Source organism: Hyperolius riggenbachi, chromosome 1 (genome assembly GCF_040937935.1).
Source record: "Hyperolius riggenbachi isolate aHypRig1 chromosome 1, aHypRig1.pri, whole genome shotgun sequence".
In the NCBI taxonomy this organism is placed as follows: Eukaryota; Metazoa; Chordata; class Amphibia; order Anura; family Hyperoliidae; genus Hyperolius; species Hyperolius riggenbachi.
In genome coordinates, this window is record NC_090646.1 from 139,771,830 (window position 1) to 139,798,995 (window position 27,166).

The 27,166-nt window shown below is 44.4% G+C and overlaps 1 protein-coding gene across 3 annotated transcripts in view; it reads left to right on the forward strand.

Moving 5' to 3' along the window:
* ZDHHC2 (zinc finger DHHC-type palmitoyltransferase 2) overlaps nt 1-27,166 on the forward strand; it is a 127,181-nt gene that overhangs the window by 15,033 nt on the left and 84,982 nt on the right. For all 3 annotated transcript variants that reach the window (XM_068278621.1, XM_068278624.1, XM_068278622.1), the window contains exon 2: nt 26,408-26,434. In XM_068278621.1, the coding sequence (XP_068134722.1) occupies nt 26,408-26,434 (27 nt within the window). The remainder of the gene's footprint in view (nt 1-26,407; nt 26,435-27,166) is intronic.

The window sequence follows — 27,166 nt, forward strand, 5'->3', positions numbered from 1 at the left end:
TTTCCAGACTACTCACGGTTTTGGGCCCGTAAAATGCCAGGGCGGTATTGGAACCCCAGAAACGGACCCCATTTTAGAAAAAAGACACTCCAATGTATTCTGTTAGGTGTATGACGAGTTCATAGAAGATTTTATTTTTTGTCAAAAGTTAGCGGAAATTGATTTTTGTTTTTTCACAAAGTGTCATTTTTCACTAACTTGTGACAAAAAATAAAATCTTCTATGAACTCGCCATACACCTAACGGAATACCTTGGGGTGTCTTCTTTCTAAAATGGGGTCACTTGTGGGGTTCCTATACTGCCCTGGCATTTTAGGGGCCCTAAACCGTGAGGAGTAGTCTAGAAAACAAATGCCTCAAAATGACCTGTGATTAGGACGTTGGGCCCCTTAGCGCACCTAGGCTGCAAAAAAGTGTCACACATGTGGTATCGCCGTACTCAGGAGAAGTAGTATAATGTGTTTTGGGGTGTATTTTTACACATACCCATGCTGGGTGGGAGAAATACCGCTGTAAATGGACAATTGTGTGTAAAAAAAAATCAAAAGATTGTCATTTACAGAGGTGTTTCTCCCACCCAGCATGGGTATGTGTAAAAATACACCCCAAAACACATTGTACTACTTCTCCCGAGTACGGCGATACCACATGTGTGGCACTTTTTTGCACCCTAACTGCGCTAAAGGGCCCAAAGTCCAATGAGTACCTTTAGGATTTCACAGGTCATTTTGAGAAATTTCGTTTCAAGACTACTCCTCACGGTTTAGGGCCCCTGAAATGCCAGGGCAGTATAGGAACCCCACAAATGACCCCATTTTAGAAAGAAGACACCCCAAGGTATTCCGTTAGTAGTATGGCGAGTTCATAGAAGATTTTATTTTTTGTCACAAGTTAGCGGAAATTGATTTTAATTGTGTTTTTTCACAAAGTGTCATTTTCCGCTAACTTGTGACAAAAAATAAAATCTTCTATGAACTCACCATACTCCTAACGGAATACCTTGGGATGTCTTCTTTCTAAAATGGGGTCATTTGTGGGGTTCCTATACTGCCCTGGCATTTTAGGGGCCCTAAACCGTGAGGAGTAGTCTTGAAACGAAATTTCTCAAAATGACCTGTGAAATCCTAAAGGTACTCATTGGACTTTGGGCCCTTTAGCGCAGTTAGGGTGCAAAAAAGTGCCACACATGTGGTATCGCCGTACTCAGGAGAAGTAGTATAATGTGTTTTGGGGTGTATTTTTACACATACCCATGCTGAGTGGGAGAAAGATCTCTGTAAATGGACAATTGTGTGTAAAAAAATTAACAAATTGTCATTTACAGAGATATTTCTCCCACCCAGCATGGGTATGTGTAAAAATACACCCCAAAACACATTATACTACTTCTCCTGAGTACGGCAATACCACATGTGTGGCACTTTTTTGCAGCCTAACTGCGCTAAGGGGTTCAAAGACCAATGAGCACCTTTAGGCTTTACAGGGGTGCTTACAATTTAGCACCCCCCAAAATGTCAGGACAGTAAACACACCCCACAAATGACCCCATTTTGGAAAGTAGACCCTTCAAGGTATTCAGAGAGGGGCATGGTGAGTCCGTGGCAGATTTCATTTTTTTTTGTCGCAAGTTAGAAGAAATGGAAACTTTTTTTTTTTCTTTTTTTTCTCACAAAGTGGTCATTTTCCGCTTACTTGTGACAAAAAATAATATCTTCTATGAACTCACTATGCCTCTCAGTGAATACTTTGGGATGTCTTCTTTCCAAAATGGGGTCATTTGGGGGGTATTTATACTATCCTGGAATTCTAGCCCCTCATGAAACATGACAGGGGGTCAGAAAAGTCATAGATGCTTGAAAATGGGAAAATTCACTTTTTGCACCATAGTTTGTAAACGCTATAACTTTTACCCAAACCAATAAATATACACTGATTGGGTTTTTTTTTAATCAAAAACATGTTTGTCCACATTTTTCGCGCTGCATGTATACAGAAATTTTACTTTATTTGAAAACTGTCAGCACAGAAAGTTAAAAAAATCATTTTTTTGCCAAAATTCATGTCTTTTTTGATGAATATAATAAAAAGTAAAAATCGCAGGAGCAATCAAATAGCACCAAAAGAAAGCTTTATTAGTGACAAGAAAAGGAGCCAAAATTCATTTAGGTGGTAGGTTGTATGAGCGAGCAATAAACCGTGAAAGCTGCAGTGGTCTGAATGGAAAAAAAGTGGCCGGTCCTTAAAGAGAAACTCCGACCAAGAATTGAACTTTATCCCAATCAGTAGCTGATATCCCCTTTTACATGACAAATCTATTGCATTTCACAAACAGACCACCAGGGGGCACTGTATGACTGATTTTGTGATGAAACCCCTCCCACAAGAGGCTCTGGTACCGCGGTACTCTGGGCAAACTGCCACAATGTAACAATGTTCACAGACAGGAAATGGCTGTTTACAGCTGTCTGTAACAGCCAAAACAGCTAGGAGCAGCTTACATAACCTGCCCACAGTAAAAATGTCACCATGTGATAAATGTCAGAATGTAAATCTGGAAGAGGAAAGATTTTACAATGAGCAAACACTGACTAAATCATTTATACATAATTATTGTAAAAATGAAGCACTTTTTTTATTACATTATTTTCACTGGAGTTCCTCTTTAAGGGGTCGAAAGCCCTAGGTCCTCAAGTGGTTAACAGTGCTCCGTGGGATGTTCAAGGCTTTGGAAACCTTTTTGTAGCCTAAGCCTGCTTTAAATTTCTCAATAACTTGATCCCTGACCTGTCTGGTGTGTCCTTTGGACTTCATGGTGTTGTTGCTCCCAATATTCTCTTAAACAACCTCTGAGGCCGTCACAGAACAGCTGTATTTGTACTGACATTAGATTATACACAGGTGCATTCTATTTAGTCATTAGCACTTATCAGGCAATGTCTATGGGCAACTGACTGCACTCAGACCAAAAGGGGCCGAATAATTACGCACACCCCACTTTGCAGTTATTTATTTGTAAAAAATGTTTGGAATCGTATGATTTCCATTCCACTTCTCACGTGTGCACCACTTTGTATTAATCTTTCATGTGGAATTCCAATAAAATTGTTTCATGTTTGTGGCAGTTATGTGACAAAATGTGGAAAATTGCAAGGGGCCGAATACTTTTGCAAGCCACTGTATGTTTAATTTCTCCCTAATTATTATAAAAATGATTGGAAACTCTGAAAAAATTGCTAGGGTGTGTAAATTAATAAACTGAAAATTTAACACACATCATACAATCATTAAAAACATTTAAGAAACATTTCCAGCATTCCGGATCTATAAAAAAAAAAGGGAAATCCAATCGGATTTTTTAGTCGAATGAAGAAAAAAGAAAAAGCTTTAGATTTTTTTTTTTCAGGAGATCCGATAATTTTTATCGAATTGCTGTAAAATCGGATCATTTTATTGTATCTTGTGTGGCCACCTTTAGTCTAATACCAGGGCTGCAGAGTTTGTACAAAAATCCCCCAACTCCTCAGTTTATGAAACCACTGACTCTGACTCCTCAGTTTATGAAACCACTTATTCTGACTCCTCAGTTTATGAAACCACTGACTCTGACTCCTCAGTTTATGAAACCACTGACTCCAGGTACCCTAAATTGCTCCGACACAACTCCTGCACTCCGACTCCACAACCCTTATAAATAATTGCATATTGGAACTGGGCAATTTTAGTTATTTATATGCTGCTGATGCTTAACCTACCAGGTTCTGAAACGAGCTGCTTCTTTCTGTAGCAGCTAATCACACGGCAACTAAATTAAATCTGATTGGCTGGTGGTTGCATAGGTTACAGTACATCATTGCCCCACTACTAAATATTAGAAGTTATTAGTAAGAAATTGTAGAATGTTGAAGCATAAAGAACTACAAAAGCTACCTATATAGATAATTGATGGTTTAATAGGGAACACATTGGGAAATATTACATGAAAAAAACTTTTAACGTCCACTGTAGCATACATTAATTCCTAGGCAGCGAGTGATGTGCACTTTTCATAAGTCTCTTGCAGTACAAAGGCGTATCGTCAGCTTATAGCTGGAGATCTGTAATATTCTACTTAATTGCACTGTGAGAATTTCTGTAGCCACGAGGTATTCTACGCTGAGTGCATATAGCAAGAAAAAGCAGTAAAGCGAACCTATGCTATGCTGGGGAAAGTGAAAAACTCCCATTTAAAGAAAATAGTTTTTTCCATAAACTAATTCCTTATGGGTAGAGCTGCTGTTTGCGCTTTGGAATAACACAATCTTGTCTCAAACATCAGCTGTTCAGTTATGTTTGATCAGAGCCGAATAACAGTTATTTAATTAATTCAGTTAAAGAGAAACTCCGACCAAAAATTGAACTTTTATCCCAATCAGTAACTGATACCCCCTTTTACATGAGAAATCTATTCTTTTTCACAAATAGACCATTAGGGGGCGCTGTATGACTGATATTGTGGTGAAATCCCTCCCACAAGAAAAGTTCGAACTTTTGTGGGAAATGGCTGTTTACAGCTGTTTCCAACTGCCAAAAACCATGCAGCAGCTACATCACCTGCCAACAGTAAAATGTTCACTGGAGTTCCTCTTTAAGTCCAATCAGAAATCCAAGATAGCAACATGAATCCCGGTAGCCGTGTTTGGTACATGAATAAAGTGCAATAGAGGAAGAATTCTCTCATTCTTCTGCAGAGTACAAGAACATCACTGAACATCACTTTTATGCCTAATACACCAATGAGATTTTCTGGCACATTTCTTGCCAGATCGATTATTTCCACCATGTCCGATCTGATTTCCGATCGATTTTCCGTTCACTTCTATGGAAATCTGCCAGAAAATCTCATTGTGTTTATTGGGCATTACAATGTACCCACAGTTAGCTTGCCTAATGCCTGATGGATGTTTTTGTTCCTGTCTATACCCTCTCAGTGTTCTCCCCAGGCTCTTTTAGCCGGGTGCTCCACCTGGCTAGTTTTGGTGAGCACCCGGCTGTCATCGCCTCACCGCCTCTTATTCTGTAAGCAGAGTTGCGCACAGAAGCACCGGCCCTGCATTCTCTCATATCGCCCCACCCGGCTACTTTTTCATGCCACCCGGCTGGAAAAAATTTCTGGGGAGAACACTGCCTCTACATGTACTATTACCAAGGACTAGTTTTGATTTCTATTTAACAGCTAGTCTATACAGCTGTTTACTAAGTTTAGTTAAAATGTATCTTTGGTGGACACAAAACAAAAACACACAGAGCTAATGCTTAAAGTGTACCTGAGATCTATTAATAGTCTGTACCGTATTTATACTTACCATACCTTGGGCTTCCTCCAGCCCCATGAGGTCCATGGATTCCCTCGTCGTTTGGCCGCTATCTGACCTGGTAACCCGGCCAGTCGTATCCCTTCAGCGCATGCGCGGCTAGGTTGCGCGCCCCTTCGTGCTCCCGGGCCAGAGAGCTTTCTGTGTCTGTGCAGTAATATCGCTCCTGGGCACGGGAGTGCAACAGGGTTGTGTGTGTGTCCCAGCCACGCTTGGGCTGAAGAGCGTGGCCAGCCCAATTATCGGGCCAGATAGCGGCAGAACGGAGTTGCCGAGGAGGATGGCGAGGAACTCCACAAACCTCATGGAGTTGGAAGAAGCCCCAGGTAAGTATAAATACAGGCTATTAATAGATCTATGTTACATTTTTAAACTACCAAAGAGCAAAAAAATAATATAAGTGAGGTAAGAAAAATAATGTTGAAATGAAGTTAATCTGGAAAAACTTACTTTGAGTGATTATTTCGCTTATAAATGTGCTGAAAGGTTATTTTTATTAATTAGGAGAAAAATAAGTCATTTATAAGAAGTTTTGTGAATTGACTCCATTGTCTGTTTTAATAAGATTCACTGGAAGCCTGTATCAGCTGGCTTCCAGTGCATAGATCTGCCTCCTTGCAGAAAATGGCCCTGGCCTTTTTTTATATCAGATATAGAAAATGTAGAGGCCTTTTCCTGCAAGGTGGCAGGGCTACACGCTGGGCCCCAACTGATATGGGGCTTCGGTGAATCTCATACAACCACATACTGGGGCATTTATGTTGACAATGACAGGTCAGGATGGCTGACAGGCCAAAACAGATACCATCTTAATATAGTTTTAAAGGACGACTGATGTGAGAGCAGGGGTTGAGTCGGGCGTGAACGCGGGTGGACAACGTCCACCTGCTTTCTTCAGAGGGTGGACGCCGTCCACCCTGGCATGTGTGGAGGGGAGCAGCGCAGAGAAGGGGAGCTGTGGGCACAGCGGGGAAGGGGGGACGTCTCCCCTCTCCTTCCCTCACCTTGGGGCTCCCCCACCCTTGCTCTCCCCTCCAGAACTAAGTCTTGTGCGGCGGCTGGCAGCGGGCGGAACTTACCTCTGTCTCGTTCCAAGCGCCGGAAGTTCTGGTGCCGCTGCTCTGGTCTGGACCAGACCAGACTAGTGGCAAATCCAGAGACCATCCCGGGCCTGCAACGAGACGGAGGTAAGTTCCGCCCGCTGCCAGCCGCTGCACAAGACTTAGTTCTGGAGGGGAGAGCGAGGGAGGGGGAGCCCCAAGGTGGCCCCCTATTCTGTGGACATCTATACACCTGGATACCTATGGGACATCTATACACCTGGCCACCTTTTCTGGGGATATCTATACACCTGGCCACCTTTTCTGGGGACATCTATACACCTGGCTACCTATTCTGGGGACATCTATACACCTGGCTACCTATTCTGGGGACAACTATACTCATGGCTACTTATACTGGGGACACCTATAGACCTGACTACCTATGCTGGGGGTACCTACTTTGGGGGAACTGCTGTCAAATTATCTGCGTTTTTGGGGAACCGCTGTTAACAGATTAAGTGTATTTTGGGGAACCGCTGCCAGATTATGTGTATGTTAGGGGAACGGCTGCTGCCAGATTACATGTATTTTGGGTGTTGCGTGTATTTTGGGTGATCCGCTGCCAGGTTTCGCGTATTTTAGGGAACTGCGTCCAGATTATGTGTATGTTGGGGGAACTGCTGCTGCCACATTGTCTATTTTGGGGGAACTACTGCCATATTATCTGTATTTTGGAGGAACTTCTACCAGATTACATGTCTTTTTGGTGAAATGCTGTCAGATATTTGGGGGATACACTATGGCAGAGCTCGTACTTCCCCGGCAGACCTTTTACATCACTGCTAAGGTCATGTATATTTGGCCCCACCCACGACCACGCCCACATTATGCGTGACCACGCCCATTTTTTGGCGCACAGCACACAGGTTTTCGGGGTGAGTCCACTCACCTCTTTTCCTAGGACTAGACCCCTGTGTGAGATGTATATAAAGGCTGCCATATTTATTTCATTTTAAACAATACTTGTTGCCTGAAAGTCCTGCTGATCTCTTTGCTTGCAATAGCATCTGAATTACAGCAGAAACAAGCATGCAGCTAATGTTGTCAGATTTGACAATGAAGGCAGAAACACTTGATCTGCTGCATGCTTGTTCAGGGTCTGCTGCTAAAAAATTTTGAGGCAGAGGATCAGCAGAACAGCCAGGCAGCTGGTATTATTTAACCACTTAAAGGCAAGCAGGCGTATCAAAACATCCTGCTGGAGCATCTTAATGGCTCCAGGACGTTTGTATAAGTTAACCACTTAAAGAGACTCCGTAACAAAAATTACATCCTGTTTTTTATCATCCTACAAGTTCCAAAAGCTATTCTAATGTGTTCTGGCTTACTGCAGCACGTTCTACTATCACCATCTCTGTAATAAATCAACTTATCTCTCTCTTGTCAGATTTGTCAGCCTGTGTCTGGAAGGCTGCCAAGTTCTTCAGTGTTGTGGTTCTGTGATGCATCTCCCCCCTCCTGGCCCCTCTATGCACACTGCCTGTGTATAATGATCTCTTGAGATACAAAAGGAAGGGTGTATACAGCCTGCTTGTGTATGAATGTATTTTCTATGTGTGGACATGCTGTACATCAACCTACTTCCTGTTTTGGTGGCCATTTTGTTTGTTTATAAACAAACTTTTTAAAACTGTTTTTAACCACTTTTAATGCGGCGAGGAGCGGCGAAATTGTGACAGAGGGTAATAGGAGATGTCCCCTAATGCACTGGTATGTTTACTTTTGTGCGATTTTAACAATACAGATTCTCTTTAACGACCGCCTAACGCCGATAGGCGTCGGCGGGTCGTTAGTGGTATAGCATGGAAACGGCCGCTCGATCGAGCGGCCTTGCCATGCCAGTTCACGGAGGCTGTCTCCGTGAACAGCCGGAGAGCCGCCGATCGCGGCTTGCCGGCGAAATGTAAACAGGCGGGGAAGAAATCCCCGCTGTTTACATCACACAGCGCTGCTGCGCAGCAGCGCCGTGACGTAGATCGGCGATCCCCGGCCTCTGATTGGCCGGGGATCGCCGGCATATGATAGGCTAAAGCCTATCCTAGGATGCGCAGGACGGACTTCCGTCCTGCGCATTACAGGTAGAGAGGGAGAGGGAGGTGAGCGGAGGGAGGGCGGAAATGGCTGCGGAGGGGGGCTTTGAGGAGCCCCCCCCCGCCGAACGAACAGAGCTGGCGCCGATCAGACCCCCCCATCAGGACATCCCCCTAGTGGGGAAAAAAGGGGGGAAGTCTGATCGCCCGGCCACATTCCTGATCGGTGCTGCGGGCTGTAGAGCTGTAAACCCCTGGTTCTTAAGTGGTTAAGCAGCGCTGTGCGCGTTCACTCTCCTGCGCATGCACATGCATTCCCGTGCACGTGAGAAAAGTAAAACAAAATTCACAACATAGACAAAATACAATTATTTCCAAATACTATATTGTCACCATACTTTGTACTAGGGACATTATTCAAATCTTGTAATAACCAGGACAGACAGGCAGATCAAATGTGTGGGTTTTATGTACTGTAGCACTGTTTATATTAAAACTATAGGGGATGAAAATAGTGCATTTTTTTTTTTATTTTTTTCCTTGTTTTTCCCTTTTTAAAATGCATAGAAAAAAAAGTAATTACTGAAAACCAATATCAACCCCAAAAAGCCTAATTGGTGGTGAAAACAACAAGATGTAGATTAAGCTATTGGCAAATGAAAGGGATGAGCACTGAAAGGTAAAACTCACTCTTCTCCGTTAGCGTAAAAAAACGCTTTGGGGTGAAGTGGTTAAAAGAGGAGACTGTTAGACGGCGTGATCGGCGTCTATTTACATGTACAGCGCTGTGATCGGCAGCAGCGCTGTACTGGGGTCAGCCGTGTGACACGGCTGTCCCCTCCTGAGGCTGGGGAGTGATCGGCTGTCATAGGCTGAAGCCTATGACAGCTGATCACCCTGATTCACTGGCGGGGTGAGGGAGGGAGCAGGGGAGGATAAATTAAAAAAAAATAGCAAAATTTATTAAAAATAAAATATTTATAAAAAATAAAATAAACTGTGAAGCGATCAGACCCCACCAACAGAGAGCTGTTGGTTGGGGGAAAAGGGGGGGGGGGGGGAGATCACTCGTGTGCTGTGTTGTGCGGCCCTGCAGCTTGGCCTTAAAGCTGCAGTGGCCAATTTAGCAATAATGAGCCTGGTCTTTAGGGGGGTTTAACACTGCAGTCCTCAAGTGGTTAAATATCAGATGACCCAAATGTAGATGTTGCCCTTTGTATGTGGAAGACTGTCCTCTTCTGAGGATGAAAAGGTGCATTTGTTTTCGAGGAACAGCTCACATGTAATGAGCCCTGCTTAAAAGCAGATCTAATCCTGCCAAGACAAATTGCTCCTTTGTATGCCAGCCCACCACAATGCTGCCCAGACATGTGACAATTCAATACAGTCAATTCTGAGTTAATCTCCTTTCTCATATTTTCGATTGCATTGTGAGAAAATGGATAGCTTTTTCTTTTGGCTTCTTATTCCATTTTTTTTTCAACCTGAGATTGAAAATGATGATAGACCTGCCTTGTTTTGTGTTATCAAACAAGGTCAGAAATGGATATATTAAAAATTGTTGCGTGTTTAGACACGTTTAGAGCTGTCGGGGAAAAAAAATGACACATTTTGTTGGATTGCTGAGAATCTCCGTTTGGGGAGAGCAGTCTCTGTGTGATAATGAAAAAGTGCAGGATAAATAATTGTAATATTACTTTGCTCAACATCCATCATAGAGGCATTAGCATAGAAGGGTAGGAATAGCAGCTCTCTAGCAGATAGCTGTGCAGTGAGGATGGCATTTAGCTGAGACTGTACTGCGCTCAGAAGATGAATGCGCTCACATAATTATACCTCTAACCTTGCTGATATGACTAATCCTACATTTGTCCTCAAAGTGTCAGATTGTAACCCCAGATGTTGTATGATTGTCTTTCCTGAAACATTGTGCCCTGCTATGTAGATTTACATTGCTCCTTAGTATTTTTACATGTATATTAGTCCGTCAAACCTTATCAAATATATATATATATATATATATATATATATATATTTTATTTTTTTATTATTTCAAAGAGTTGTAAAGTATTTTGCTTGAGCAACAACTTGACGTTCCATAGATTTGCATTGCAGCTGCAGAGTTGCTGCTGTAAGGGCTCAGACACACTATAAGCGCTTTTCTGAGCACTTTTTGGCCATCAGAGCTTTTTTAAAAAGGCTCCCATTGATTTACAGTAAAATCATGCAATTTTACTGTGATTTTTACCTCGATTGTAATGTAAGTCAAGGGAACGTTTTTTAAAAAGTTCTCAAAGTCTGATGGCCAAAAAGCGCTCAGAAAAGTGCTTATAGTGTGTCTGAGCCATAAGAGAAAATTGATGGTGCAATACAAGTCTATGAAGATTTAACCACTTATTGATTACAGTACAGTATATCTATGCCCCTAAAAACATAATCTAAGCCTTTAGGGGCGTAGATATACGTACTCCGCCATGATCACCGCTATGCATGCTCCTGCTCACTTATGCGCATGCTCCTGCGCTTGTTCTCGCCGCCACCTTTTAGCCCGGAGATCAATGAATGGGAACACAGATCACATTCATTGATCTAGGTCCCCGTATCAGTGAGATGCCTGCGGTCATTTGTAAACACTTACACGCATTGCTTCCTGTTTCGTGTACTAGAAGCACGCGCAGGAAGCTAATGACTGAGGACATCTTGTGGTCAGTAAAATTACGCTTACATACATTTTATTTTTATAAACAGACCTAAACATAATTTTAAATTAACTCCTTACTTCTCACACTCTCCTAAAATACCCAAATAAAACTTTTGCATAAAAAAAAAAATTCAACTAGATGGTTTTCACAGTAAACAGCTTCAACAGTAAATTATTATTTCTTCCTGTGATACAATGAGTGCGGGAATGTTTTGCTTGTCATCACACATGCACACACAGCCAAAGATGCTCTTTATCTCCACCCCTCAGCCTGTGAACTCTACTCCCCTCTCCACCCCCTTGCTTCTAAAATCACTGTAGCATAGCTAGTATAGTTGCCCCCCAGTATAGATTGTTTAGTTGGCCCCATTCAGTATGGCGAGTATAGTTGTTCCCTAATATAGATAGTATAGCTGGCCCCAGTATAATTTCCATAGTCAGTATAGCTAGTATAGTTTCCCCAGTATGGCTAGAATAGTTGCCCCAGTCAGTATAGTCTTAGTATGGTCGTGTCCCCCGTGTCTCTCGTGCCGGGAGGGCTGCCGATCGACTTACCTTTGGCGGCTTCCCCTGTAACTGTCTCCCTCTTCCTGCTAATCAGACCGCATGTCAGAGTGACACGCTGCGCCGCTATGACAAGACAGCGGGCATACAGGCAGTCTTCCTGTATACTCCCTGATCTGACGTGTTCTGAGTAGCGGCGGAGGTAGAGGGAGATAATTACCGGGGAATCGGCCGCCTGCCTAGCTGCCAGTGCACTCTGCCCATGCCCCCCCCCCCCTGACAGGGCCTTCGCTCCAGCCCCACTGTGCACCTCCACCAATTAGAGCGCAGTGGGGCAGGCAAATGAAAATAAGACATGCCTCCTCATCAGGCTCAGCTCCCATGATTAATTGCAGCATGGGACTGAGCGTTGAGGAGTTGGGGGCGGGGCTTCTATAGTTATATTCGTTTATTAACCTATTATTATAATAAAATAAGCATTTGTGGGGAAGAATGCCCCAGAAACTATATGTAAGGGGCACAAAAATGAAAACGGCAAAAGTTTGTCTCGGATCCACTACCTTAGGGACTGAACTTTTTTAATATGCATGTTAAAAGGGTATATTACTATTATTATTTTTTAAAATGATGGGCTTGTAAATAGTGATGGACGCAAAACTGAAAAAATGCACCTTTATTTCCAAATAAAATATTGGCGCCATACATTGTGATAGGAACATAATTTAAACTGTGTAATAACCGGGACAACTATAATAGCCAAAAACTAAAACGGAAAAAAACAAGATATAGATAATTTTGTTGTGTTAAGTAGTGATAAAGTTATTTGGCTAATGTATGGGAGGATCACTGAAATGTGGAAAATTGCTCTGATGCATAAGGTGAAAATGCACTGAAGGCTGAAGTGGTTAAAGTGAAACTGTAGTTAAAATAACATGAATAAAATTGTTTACCTTATATACTAGTGTAGAAGCCTAATTATTCTGAGTAAAAATGTGCTGAAAAGTTACCCCCTCGGCTTATTTACAAGTCAGTGGAGCAGAATGGTGTAGCAGGTATTGCGTAAGGATCATGCACTAGTGATCTTGCTCTTGCCACCTGGCTCCCTGCTGTGTCTGTGGCCCTCATCCCCTGCAACATGGTGTGCAGAGTGCGCTGCTCAAGACCACCTGTGTCCCTTGGTTTGTGGAGCAGAGCATGCAAACAGTGCAATGATTGGGGATTCTTCCTGTGTGGCAGTCACTGTGTCTGATATCTATGCCGCCATCTAATGGCGTCTTGAGACACAGTTGTATCATTCTTGGGGCACATCTGGCCATGGGGAGGGGGGCTGACTTGTACCGGGGGCACATCTGGCTATTTGTGGAGGTGGCTATACTGGGGAGGGGGCTTATACACGAGTCAATCACTTTTTCTTGGTTTCTGAGGGAAAAGTGAGTACCTCGGCTTATACAGGGGTCGGCTTATATGCGAGTATACACAGTATTTATTTTTACAATATTAATTTATAAATTATTTGTAATGCTTGGGGGGTATACTTTCTGAGTCAGCGTGTGTGCTCAAGGCTATGTAGCTGGGTAATGGAAGAGGCTGCACAGGTGGCCACAGGAGTAATGAGCAAAAGGAACAAGATTGCCCAGAGCAACTGCAGCTCTGGGCAGCCTATCACGCTTGATGCTATGTGATACAATACACAACAGACGTAGTCGGCAACAGGCTTGGGTCATACACGATAGATCAGATGGCAGTGGTACAGTGGACTAGACAGAATCAGAGTCGGTAACAGGCTAAGGTCATACACATTAGATTAGATGGCTGCGGTACAAAGGACTAGGCGAGAGAATGGTCAGTAAAGCTAAGGTCGTATCTAAGTCAGTCTGGCAGTCGCATTGCAATACATTAATTGAGTAATGAAAGTCGCATTAATATACAATGGCTGCTTAGTGCGACACCGCACTAATCCTCAGGCTGAGTAACAAGACAAACAACAGTCAGACAGACAGAATGCTTTGCCAATCTAGTCGCTGCCCCAGCGATGGCAAAAATTCACATTGACATAGACGAGACAAACAGGTAGGAGCCTAACTAATGGCAACCGCTGCTTTAGTTACGTCCTCAGGAACAAGGCAAGAAGGATAACCACCAGTCACCAGCGTGGTGAAGGCAGTCTCCAATTAGCAGGATAGTGGACTTTACTGACCCCCCCGCGGGATCAGCAAACATCCAGCAGGCATGGAAATACAAAACAAGGCAATACACAATACTTTTACAGCATGGACCCAGCAACAACGCAGGGAGCTGTATGCTATGTTGGGCGGAGTCTGAAATGGGAGGCAGACTTTTATGTGGACATCAGCCAATAGATGCAGGCATGCAAATTCCCACACAGCTGAATGGTAATCACTCAATCCTGAGCTAGCTTGACCACAAGCTGCCAGCCGACTGTGAAAAAGGACTCTCATAACAAATACATGCAACAATATGCATGTAGGAAATCCAGGGCTATCTGGCTGCAGTTCAACTTCAGCAAGCAATAGGAGGATTCATGACATCATCCTGAGCTGCTCTGAACTGCAGAGTAATTGCAGATGACAATGAGACTTATTGCGAATGCGCAACCGGATGCAAGCAGATAAGTCAGAACTGCCCGGTTGCAGTTCCACTGCAACCAACAGAACATGCTTCAGGAGTGATCCTGACATTAAGTCAGTGTTTGCCCAATGTCAAATCATTCGTTCTTTCAATCTGATTTACATTCTGAAATGTATTACAGGAGGCAACACCCGGAGGGGGAGATTAAGCTGTCATATGACAGCTGGGATCTCCCTCAGTGATCAGCAGCCATTGCGTATGGCTGCTGATCACTACGATCACCGTCGGATCGTAGTGATCAATTTGACAGCTGCGGCGGTAGGGGGGAAAGAAGAGGATCCACTCGCTTCCCTGCCGTTCCCGCGATGATCGGCGCCCCCCACCGCTCTTGCCGGCATTTCTGCTCCTTCTGACATCTGCACCGGGTCCTCAGCGACCGGAACTGAGCGGCAGTAGCAGCAGAGATGCCGGCCGGAGCGGAGGGATCCGCTGGGACTTGCTGCTGCTGACAAGGGGGGACACCTGGCCACGCAGGGGGGAGACAGCCTAGCCAGACCCTGCAGGGATCCGGCTGCCTGATCCCCCCCCCCCAAATGCGCCCCCCCCCCTTCTGCAAAAATGCCTGGTCCTGAAGTGGGGTTAGGCGGCCGGTCATGAAAGGGTTAATAGTAGATGATAATAATAATAGCAATAAGGCCCCATTCACACTTAAAAGCACAAAACACCGGTGATTAACGCCGGCGTTTTGCGGGAGTGATTTTTCGCGATTTAACGTGGAAAAATCACTGAACACTGCAATGATTTTCCGGCGATCGCATTTAGCGCTTCAATAGCACAGAAACAATATCGCTGGGAAATCGCCTAAAAATGGTGCAGGCTACACGTTTGCGTTTAGCGATGTGCATTAATCGCCGGCGATTAACGCAAATTGCCCAAGTAAGAACTGGCCCATAGGGTATTAAAGCACTAGCGCTTTCAATAGCGCTAGCGCTTGAGCGTTTTGACGAAATTGCCAGCAAAACGCTCTCGTGTGAATGGTCCCTAATAGAGGATTACACAGCACCACGGCAGCATATCAATCAAATCACCAGTCACCATGTAGGTGCATCGATTCCACAGGCACTATGTATGTATGAAAGTCGGCATGCTCAGGATCAAAGAATGTAAGCAAATGTCAATATAAATAGATAGATAATAATAAATGTAGTTGTAGACCTAGTAGATGCTAATATGTTCAGTGGTTTGCCAGCGTGGTCCGTCTCTTGTACTTGGAAGTTGGATCCTCCGGCCAAAGTTAGCCATATTTGCTGACATTACCTTAATATTTTGTGAACCTCTCTGAAGAACAGTTAGTGAGTGACAAGATTGTATGTAAAGTGCTGCGGCAGATGTCTAAATAATAGTGGCTGGATAGTGTAATGGTTAAAGGTAACCTAAACTGAGAGGCATGTGAATGTTTCCTTTTAAACAATAACAGTTGCCTGGCAGTCCTGCTGATCTTTTTCGCTGTAGTGGGTGAATCACAGACCTGAAACAAGCATGCAGTAATCCAGTGCATGCTTGTTCAGGGGTTTTGGCTAAAAGTATTAGAGAGACAGGATCAGCAGGAGAGTCAGGCAACTGGTATTATTTTAAAAGGAAAAATCCATATCCATCTCCGTTTAGGTTCTTTTTAAGGGCTCTGCCTCTGACACAGGCAATCTGGGTTCGAATCTCGTGTCTTCCTGTTCAGAAAGCCTGCACCTTTTCATTAGGAGACCGTGGGCAAGACTCCCTAACACTGCTACTGCCTATAGAGAGCGCTCCAGTGGCTGAAGCTCCAGCGCTTTGAGTCTGCCAGGAGAAAAGCGCAATCAATTTTATTTGCCTTGTCTAATAATAAATGTTGGCGATTTAGTAGATACTAATATATTCAGCTAGTTTTGTCAGAGTGGTTCATCTCTTGTGCTTGGATCCCCTGGCCAAATATAGCCCTGTTTGTTGACTTTACCTCAGCAGTCTGAGATGGAATCGGAACTGGGATGCCTTGTCCAGTTTTACATTCATACAGACTCCTTTCTGCATGAAAACAGAAATAATACTTTTGGAAAACAGAGCGGAACTCTATTTATATGTAAATAGCGAGATTAAAAATTCACCCTCTTTTTTTGTCCTTCCTTGTTTTCAAAGTCAATCAGAAAATCATGCCAGGTCCGAGCACCCACAGCACTTCATATCTCCAGACAGGATTTACAATTCTCCAGCCTATAAGTCATTGATATAAACATACAGTTGGAGTTAGATGACTTGGCATTAGCAATGGGAGGATACCATAGCCAATGGCATGATGGGCACCCCTGCATTGTAGCTGTGCTGTAGAAGAGACAAGAGCGCTCCTTTGGTGTAATACTTTCTTTATTTTAAAAATTCACGCATAAAAATTTGCACTTACAATGGTGATAAAATCAATAGCGCTTCTCAGGCCTGCCAGCCGTCCTGTCCAATCTTGTGCTTGGCCAAAGCGACAGGTGCGGTGTCTCCCGACGTGGAGCAGGTTGCGGTGGGTGGGGCTTGGTCACGCTGGAGCCGTCTGACGTCACAACGCGTTTTGGCGCTAACCACGCCTTCGTCAGGTGACGAGACAGCATATAGGGCTCTGCTTTATACCTCCCGGTATGGGAGGGATGGAGGAGTGACTCTCGTGTGTCACTCGTGATAGGCGGGGCCGCTATCAGGCTTGGGGTGTGTTCAATCGGCGATTCGCCAGACAATTAACATACTCTTGCTTTAGCGATTGCTACATTTGTTAAAACCAAAACAAAAAGAATTTATTAAAAAGAATTAAAAGGAATTCGGAAATGGATACATATTTTCACTAGGCAGCAGACACTGTCTATTCAGCGTGCTGCACTCTACATGGCCCAATGTCCGTGCACTAAACTATAGATCGCCCACTCGTATTGAGGATTTAGTTGTGGATGCAATTCTATGCATTCTAAACAAAGTGGTCTCCATCCCCTTCATTATTTTAGGATGAAACTGGGTCTCGGCTTGAGGGGGGCTTGCACTCCACAGTTGTATCCACTGTAATTGTGTGGATGATCAATTTAATTTGGGCTCTTGTACATGTATCTTCTCTATAGCAGTATTGGCGCTATGACATGCCGGCCTCCCTAGCTCGTGTGCATAGGGGCGAAAGATTATGATCCTATTGAAGCGACTCGCCCGGCGCTTAAAGGGACACTTAAGTCAAACAAAAAAAATGAGTTTTACTCACCTAGGGCTTCCAATAGCCCCCTGCAGCTGTCCGGTGCCCTCACCGTCTCCCTCCGATCCTCCTGGCCCCGCCAGCAGCCACTTCCTGTTTCGGTGACAGGAGCTGACAGGCTGGGGACGCGAGTGATTCTTTGTGTTCCCAGACACATTAGCACCCTCTATGCTGCTATATGGTATATGATATATGCTATAGCAGCATAGATGGCGCTATTGTGGCCAGGAACGCGAAGAATCACTCGTGTCCCCAGCCCGTCAGCTCCTGTCACCGAAACAGGAAGTGGCTGCCGGCGGGGCCAGGAGGATGAGAGGGAGACGGCGAGGGCACCGGACAGCTGCAGGGGGCTATTGGAAGCCCCAGGTGAGTAAAACTCATTTTGTTGTGGTTGACTTAAGTGTCCCTTTAAACTGCGCCGGTGTCAGTCCTGATCGCTGCATAAGATTCACCGCAGCTGAGTTCTGGGATCGTGATTGTCACAGGCCGGTCTGTGGATGGGGTCAATCGATCAGCGTCAGAAATCCTCTCACACGGTCATTTTGTTCATCACGAAGGGTAACCCGACTTCGCAATTTGATGAACCGACTCGCGGAGGGAGCGTTCAGACGCCAACGGACTCACCTCACACATACAATTCAAAGATCTGCCACCAAGAGGGTTACACAGCCCGCTACTGTAATTATACAAGGACTTCGAGAACGCTCTGTTAACCCTTTGCGGTATGCAGGAATCTGGGTCAGATCGGACTATCTGAGCCGGATTCACGCATACGGGTTATAAATGTATATTTCTGTTAAACACAGGGTAGCGAGTTCAGGAGAATAGGTATGCTTGTGTATGTTCAGCAACAGGTCATAACCGCTAAACGATTTTTAAAACGTTTAATAACAAAAATGCATTACATACAGTTATATACACCAATTAACATATATACACAGAGCTTAAAAATAAAAGGGAATAAAATCAGAAAATTCTTACTTAGTTATGGCTGATTTCATTTTTAGAATGAAGAAACAGAGTCCAGTTTAAAAGTAGGCATTAAGGTGAAGAGTCCTTGAACACAGCATGCGTTGGTTCTCCTTAAACGCATGCCTGGACTTTGTTGGTCGATGAAATTTGGAGAACTGGGCGGGTTTGGTCCCGCCCCACTTTTTATAGGACCTGAGTTTTGGGCTGTCCCTACCTGGAAAGTAGGTGTGTTTAAGGCAGGGTTATCTCCTGGCAGCAAGGTTGCCACCCCCAGACTCAGAGCAGGGAAATGTACCAATTATTAATAATCTGTGTAACTCCGCCCCAGATTGGCACATCGCAAATCCGAGACTATATTCATAAGCGGCTTGCGACCCTGTATCAAACGAGGCTATACATGCCTAGTCTATCGCATTCACTCTACGCAGGCCGGATAAAGTTGTTTCTCTACTGATTCCTGATAGCTAGAAAATTGTAATTCAGGTGAATGATATAACTGATTTATAGGTATCAGGAAATGTAATTTTTGTCTTGCTTTGCCAAACCTATTTTGAATTATTAATAAATTAAAGTTCTCTTTGTTTGACCGTATGATTTTGGAGGGAGCTCTTTTCTCAGCCAGTATGAGCTAGTTTCTGGGACATGAGCAGTGTAGCCAAATGGCTCTGCCCAGGGGGTCGGCCACATGTGAAATTCTTTTCCGACCTGACACAGGATGTGAGGGTGAGGGGCTGTGCTGTCAGTGGAAGAGAGCAAAGGAAAGGTATTTTGTTTTATTCTACCCAGGACTGACAGTAATTGTGCAGGACCATACGAAAATTGTTGGCGATTGCGCACGACTTTCCGTAATGTTCGCCACATCGATGTGTGGAACTGTTCACCTATGTTCCATCACGTCTCCAAGGGAATTAGATTGCGATAGCTGCGCCTGTGGGGGGTGGTCCGGGGACGGCTTAAGCTGTTAGGGGAAAGGGTGGTTACTCTATGGGATATGCCACAGAGAGTCACCCTTTCTATGCTACACGATACTTCCGGCTGTGACCTTTGGAGGTCACCAATATCCAGGTGTGATATTAAGTTCGCTTAATTTTCAAATGCTACTGCGGGTAAACCTTGCAAAGGATCGAATGGAGGGCAGGTTTTTTCAACCCCTCCCTCTCCCCCCCCCCTCCCCCTCCATTCCCACCTAACCACACACACATGCCTTGACTTCTTCTGTCCTCCCCTTCGGATTCCAACCCCTACCCCCTCGCCTCCCATCCTATTCCCTCCCACGTCATCAAATGCAACTCATCTGGCTGTATTGCTGTAACTTGCCTGCCAGACCTGTATACCACCACACAGTTTGCGCGATCCTTTGCAAGGTTTACCCGCAGTAGCATTTGAAAATGATGCGACCTTAATGTCGCACCTGGATATTGGTGACCTCCAAAGGTCACAGGCGGAAGTATCGTGTAGCATAGAAAGGTTGACTCTCTGTGGCATATCTCATAGAGTATCCAACCTTACCCCTAACAGCCTAAGCCATCCCCGGACCACCCCCCGCAGGCGCAGCTATCGCAATCTAATTCCCTTGGAGACGTGATGGAACATAGGTGAACAGTTCCACACATCACGATCCCAGAACTCCACTGCGGTGAATCTTATGCAGCGATCAGGACTGACACCGGCGCAGTTTAAGCGCCGGGTCAGCTGCTTCAATAGGGTCGTAATCTTTCGCCCCTATGCACACGAGCTAGGGAGGCCGGTATGTCATAGCGCCAATACTGCTATAGAGCAGATACATGTACAAGAGCCCAAATTAAATTGATCATCCAAACAATTACAGTGGATACAACTGTGAAGTGCAAACCCCCCTCAAGCCGAGACCCAGTTTCATCCTAAAATAATGAAGGGGATGGAGACCACTTTGTTTAGAATGCATAGAATTGCATCCACAACTAAATCCTCAATACGAGTGGGCGATCTATAGTTTAGTGCACGGACATTGGGCCATGTAGAGTGCAGCACGCTGAATAGACAGTGTCTGCTGCCTAGTGAAAATTATGTATCCATTTCCGAATTCCTTTTAATTCTTTTTAATAAATTCTTTTTGTTTTGGTTTTAACAAATGTAGCAATCGCTAAAGCAAGAGTATGTTAATTGTCTGGCGAATCGCCGATTGAACACACCCCAAGCCTGATAGCGGCCCCGCCTATCACGAGTGATGCATAAGAGTCACTCCTCCATCCCTCCCATACCGGGAGGTATAAAGCAGAGCCCTATACGCCGTCTCGTCACCTGACGAAGGCGTGGTTAGTGCCGAAACGCGTCGTGACGTCAGACGGCTCCAGCGTGACCAAGCCCCGCCCACCGCAACCAGCTCCGGGTCGGGAGACACCGCACCTGTCGCTTTGGCCAAGCACAGGATTGGACAGGACGGCTGGCAGGCCTAAGAAGCGCTATTGATTTTATCACCATTGTAAGTGCAAATTTTTATGCGTGAATTTTTAAAGTAAAGAAAGTATTACACCAAAGGAGCGCTCTTGTCTCTTCTACTGTTCTACCCAGGTCACTGGCACCACCCAGCAACCAGGAGCATCACCTTGGAATTATTGAAGTCTATCCTAAGTGAGAGGGCAGCGCAGGGAAATTCTCCTTTTTGCATTGTAGCTGTGCTACCTGCATTTTGCTTCTACTCTGCTCTGTGCCATATGGGTAATTCCACGGCCGTTAAACATAGTTCTCCACTTGACCTCTCCGATTTTGACCAAATTTTTTTCCCGTGATCAGTGGCCCCTAAACTCCCCCCCCCCCCCCCCCCCCCCCCCCACCAACAAATTTTTGCGAAAAATTCTGAAATTTGGCCGAGCGGTGGCTCAAAGTCAAAATGGACAATTTTGAAGTAGACCAATTTAAAAAAAACATCGCTTCGTCAAAAATCATTGCAGAGATAGCAGATTGAGCTTGTTGGAAAGGTATTTATCTGAAGTTTAAGGCTGCTTGCACACCAAGACGTTACAGGCGCACGTTAGTGCGCCTGTAACGCTCCCCCAACGCACAGCAATGTAACACAAGTGGGCTGTTCACACAGCCCACGTTGCGTTACATGTAACGCTGCACGTTCTGTGCAAAGTGCAGCATGCTACGGCGTTGGAGCGGCTATAGCCGCGTTAGACTGTTTGCACATGCGCAGTGGGGGGCGGAGGAGGCGGGGAGAGCCAGCTACAGTAGCCGCGCACATGGCTACTTAATATTCACTGCACTGGCGGGCGCTGATTGGCCGGCGGGACCACGTGATGCGGAGTGTCTCGCTCCGCATCACGTGGTCCCGCTGGCCAATCAGCGCCACTCTGGGAGATATTATGGGCATCGAGCAGCCTAACGCGGCTCACTCTACCGTCGGCTTTTGCAGCACCATACGTTGTGTTAGGTGCACGTTATGCGACCTTAACGTGCCACCTAACACAACGTCTTGGTGTGCAAGAAGCCTTAATATATTCAATAGGCAATCTTTCACATATATAAGCCCCTCACCTGGCTTCTGTCTTGCCTTCGGCTGGCTGGCCTGTATGTTGTACTCGGCTGGTGGTGATGCTGTGCCGGCCTGGCTGGTGGTGATGCTGTGCCGGCCTGGCTGGTGGTGATGCTGTGCCGGCCTGGCTGGTGGTGATGCTGTGCCGGCCTGGCTGGTGGTGATGCTGTGCCGGCCTGGCTGGTGGTGATGCTGTGCCGGCCTGGCTGGTGGTGATGCTGTGCCGGCCTGGCTGATGGTGATGCTGTGCCAGCCTGGCTTTGCTAGGTGACTTGCTAGGGCTTTGCTGGGCTGGGCAATTTGCTGGGGGCATTTGGGGGTGTTTTACTGGGCTGGGGGCTTTACTAGGCTTTGCTTGGCTGTACGCTTTGCTAGGCTGGGACCAGGAGGCTTTGCTAGGCTTGTGGGTTTGCTTTGCTGATGGCTCTGAGGTTTCTCAGCAAGGCTTTTATTCTTTATAAAGATATTCCCAAAAAAGGAATTAAACAATGATGCTGGCCAGCTTCCCTGCTCGCTTCACAGTTTTTTGGCAGTTGGACAGAGCAACTGCCATTCACTAAGTTCTTTTGAAAATAAACATATCCCTGAGAATCCCCTATAAAGCGATGGACTAGTCCAAAACCTGTCACTTCTGTCAGATTTCTACTACTTACTGTAAGTGACAGCAACATGGGAGAAAAGTAATTTATGGCTCATTTTACTCTGGAAAAAATGTACTTCTTCTTTGTATATGTTTGCACATATTTTACAGTTTTTCACTGAATGTGAAATGAAATTAATGAAAAAATAAAAAAATAGTTTTTGAACATTTGCAATCCTTTTTTTTTAAATTTGAAAATTTCAAATCGAATTTTTGAAAAACACGTACCCTTCGATTTTTTTTATTTATTTTTTTATTTTATTTTTCGAGTTTTGGATATGTTAAATGCTGCCACACTTTAAAACTACCTTTTCTGAAAGTTTGAAGTTTTTGGTCAATGCAGATTTATGTCAAACAGCCATGGAATTACCCAGATGGTGCATGACATAATTAAGAGTCGAACGTAAGCGGTTCACAGTGGGCATCTGTGCTGTAAGATGTCTGCGTGGGGTTTGCCTTCATATGACTATAACCACTGAACCACCAGTGAGAGCAGTATTCAATATTGTAATATCACTTTTATGTATTAACAATTAATATTTGAAAATTAAAGCCCCTCCAGACAATCATTACTTGTGCATCATGCACAAAAGCTGACCCGGACTCTTGTACAGACCACAATACATTGTATTTATTCTTTTCCAGGTCAAAGAGTTAACGTCAGGAAGTGAAAATCTCAAGCGCTTAGACTAAATCGCTCAATGCTCTGAAATTGCCGGGAATCACTTGAAAAAATCATGCACAAAAGCGCTCAGTGCTTGTGATTTATAATGTGAATAAAGCCTTACTGCACCTGAGGTCTCATCTGATTGTGTTTACATAATCCCTTTGAAAAGAAGGTTTGCCACCCCTGACTGATTATAAATCCTATAAGGATGGGGGGACCAGAGTAGGTAAATAATGGCAATCACCCCACATCCTGCCCCCCACCTCAATGGCACACTGGATTAGAAACCTCTCTTATGGGGATTTACATTTTTTATATCTTCATACATAGGTGTTCGGATACCTTTTTAAATTCAACAGGTCTGACATCACGCCTGGGTGTGGCTAGCGAAACTGAACTCAGCTTTCCCAAAAATATGTTAAAGCACACTTTTTTGTTTTTGTTTTTTATCATCAGTTAAAAACTGCATTTTGTGTTTACTTGGGGTATCTTTGTCTAATATTTACATTTTGTTTAAGGATTAGAAACATCTAAGTGTGGCAAACGTGCAAAAAAGAAAAAAAAATGTTATCATAGCACTGTAAATTGATCTTGTTTTCACAAGTATGCATAATTTTACCTAATGTTGGGTAGTATTGGAAGGGATGCAGATGATTATGGAAAGTGTAGTTTACATGTACTCTAAATTGCAGAAAAATATTTTGCCGTTTCCCTGTACCCTCCAGCAAAGCTGCACTGTTCATAAATGGTCAAATATAGCAAAACAAAATGTAAACAACACAAACTGTAAGCTGCCTGGTAGTAACCTGACGATTGCTTCCCATTTCCTTGTGTTAGTAATGATATTTTTATTAACCTCCCTGGTGGTAATCCCGAATGTGGCTTGGGGATAACAATGTGGTAAACCCGAGACACACTTTAGAAAAACTGCCAACAGGACGTATGCATGCAGTAGAGTGGTATACAAACCATCTCCACAGGATCTGACCACTTTGAACCCATCCTCCTCATCCTACTAGGTGCGCCGTCACATTATGATAGATGACGCCCACACCACAGAGATGGAGGACCTAGATGGAGAGGATGAAGACAGGTCACATGTGCCTGCCAGATCCTGGAGAGGTGGGCTACCTATGCTGGGGGGCACTCTCAAGCTACTTATACTGGGGAGGCATTCTATGGCTACCAATACTGTGGGGGCCTCCCTGGCTACCTATACTGGGTCGGAGCACTCTCTGGCTACCAATACGGTAGGGGGGGGGGCTTTCTGGCTACCTATACTGGGGCGAGGCACTCTCTGGCTACCTATACTGGGGCAAGGCATAATTGGGTTAATGCCACAGAAACCACAATCCCCAATCTGGATATCATGGTAGCTGTACAAGATTTACAATGGGTTTGATCAACTTAATCTCTGATATTAATGTAATTATGGGTCACAACTATGACTACATCTATCCGTCAATATGTCTAATTGCGAATTTACTTAGTAGTATTGAGTTATTATTTACGTGATTACTGCTGCTGGATTTCTTTTTGTTGTTATGCACTAAAATTTCAATAAAAATTCTCTTTAAAAAAAAATACTGGGGCGGGGCACTCTCTGGCTACTTATACTGGGGCGGGGCACTCTCTGTCTACCTATACTGGGGCAAGGCACTCTCTGTCTACCTATACTCGGGTGGGCACTGTCTGGCTATCTATACTGGGGCGGGGCACTCTCTGGCTACTTATACTCGGGTGGGCACTGTCTGGCTACCTATACTGGGGCGGGGCACTCTCTGGCTACCTATACTCGGGTGGGCACTGTCTGGCTTCCTATACTGGGGAGCATTGTCTGGCTACCAATACTGTGGGGGCCTCTCTGGCTACCTGTACTGGAGGGAAAAGTGCAGCCATCTTTCTTATACAGAAATTTTAGTTCTTTCCTTTTTGCTCCTCCAGTAAAAATGACATAATGATGCGAGTCACAGCTATAGAAACATTAAAGCAAGGATTACACATTTTGAAGTGTAAACATTGTGTAATTGCTGTGGCAGATGGACAAGCTAAATTTAATTCCTGATCAGCTCTGCGGGATGAATGGCATCTGTGAAATATGTCGCAGAATGTCTGATTGGGAAGAGGAATAATATCTGTATGAAGTGAGTCAGCAGAGCTCAGGCTAGACTGCAGGAGGGTAATGAGGACATGAGAGTCGCTTCACACTGAGTAGCTGTCTCACCACACAGGCTTCATTATGGTCTACCATCAATCTGATACTATAGGAAAACATATGTACTTGTATCTGGGCAAATGTTCCAAATTATCTTCTCTTAGGCCTGGAACCCACTACAAATTGCAAATCGCTAGAGTTTTTAAGTAGCGTTTTGTAAAAGCGATTTCATGAGCGGTTTCCGGCGATTTTGGTAGCGATTTTAAAAAGTGTAAGCTTTTTGGCAGTGATTGTGATAGTGATTTTAATTCTGATTGGACCTTTCAAATAATTATGATTCATGTGTAGTGCGATTCATGAGCGAGCCAGCACTTCAATACTTTACATTGAAGCGCAAACGCTCCCAAAAAGCTGCCTGTCCTGCCTGGAATTATTTTTATTTTTATTATTAATGCTTTAAATGGTTCCTGAATGATGTATCTAGGGACGGTCAATGAGATGCAAAAAATTCAAATTGATGCAGGATTATGCTAATTAATGCAGCTTGAAAATGGACCAAATTTTATCCCAGCTGGGTCTGATTGGTCAATTTTGAAGCTGCATAAAATTGCATACATTTGCCTAATGCTGCATCATATTGAAATTATTTGCATCTCATTGACCAATTAAGGGCGTGATGCATGAAAGGCAGGTAATCTTCCCAGTCCTAATGCCAGGAGAACACCGCTCATTACTCTATCAGAGCCATATGCATTACTAGGGAAACATACTGTATCCCAGTAAAATGTGTGGTGCTCACAGAGTAACAAGGGGGGTCCCCTGATGTTAGGACTGGTACGATTACCATGCTAGTAGATGGTGTGCTTTTATATAAAGGGTTCTATAGCAGTTTATCACTGAAGTCTGATGTGGTTATTCTTTTGTTCTTTTTCAGTGTCCATGAATAATATTGGAGAAAAAGGTGAGTTATGCTCTGTAAAGTATTATTTGTCTTGCTACCTTCCTCCCTTTTAAGGTGACCAAAGTAATGCAGATGTAGCCAGTCAGTTCATTCACATAACCATGATACTGCTCATGAACCAGCGTTCACGCTGACACCAGCACAGCATCCGGTACTGGTTCACTTCATTGTTCCTATTATGAGGAGCTCACAGCTGGTTTGGAGTATTTGGCATTCCCATTTCCATAAACACTCTGTGTAATGATTTATGAATTTTCATGTGTATCTTTATGTACACAGTTCAGTCACATTATTATGACCACCTGCTAATATCAAGAATAACTGTCTCTCCCAGGTAAAATATGCAGTGACGTGGCACTATAAGCTTTTGGATGGCTGCTGGAGGTATCTGGAGCCTGGCTGGCTTGCAGACTGTAGTGCATCTGACAGTAGCATGTTGGTGAATCCAGTAGTTGAATGTGTCAGTCAAGATGCTCCCAAACCTGTTCAGTTGGGTTTAGGTTTGGAGAATTTTAAGGCTTAGAAATTGAGCTCATAAGGCGGCTCATCAGAGAAGGCAACTTTTTGCCATTTATGGCTAGTCCAGAGTAGAATATTCTGTGCAAATTGCAAACTCTCGTGGGCATGGGTGTCTCTACCAGTGGTCTCCTCCAGAGCCCCATTCACAACCGTTAGATGTACATCCATTTTTTGACACACATCTGGAAGCTCCCCGGTTGATTTATACATGGT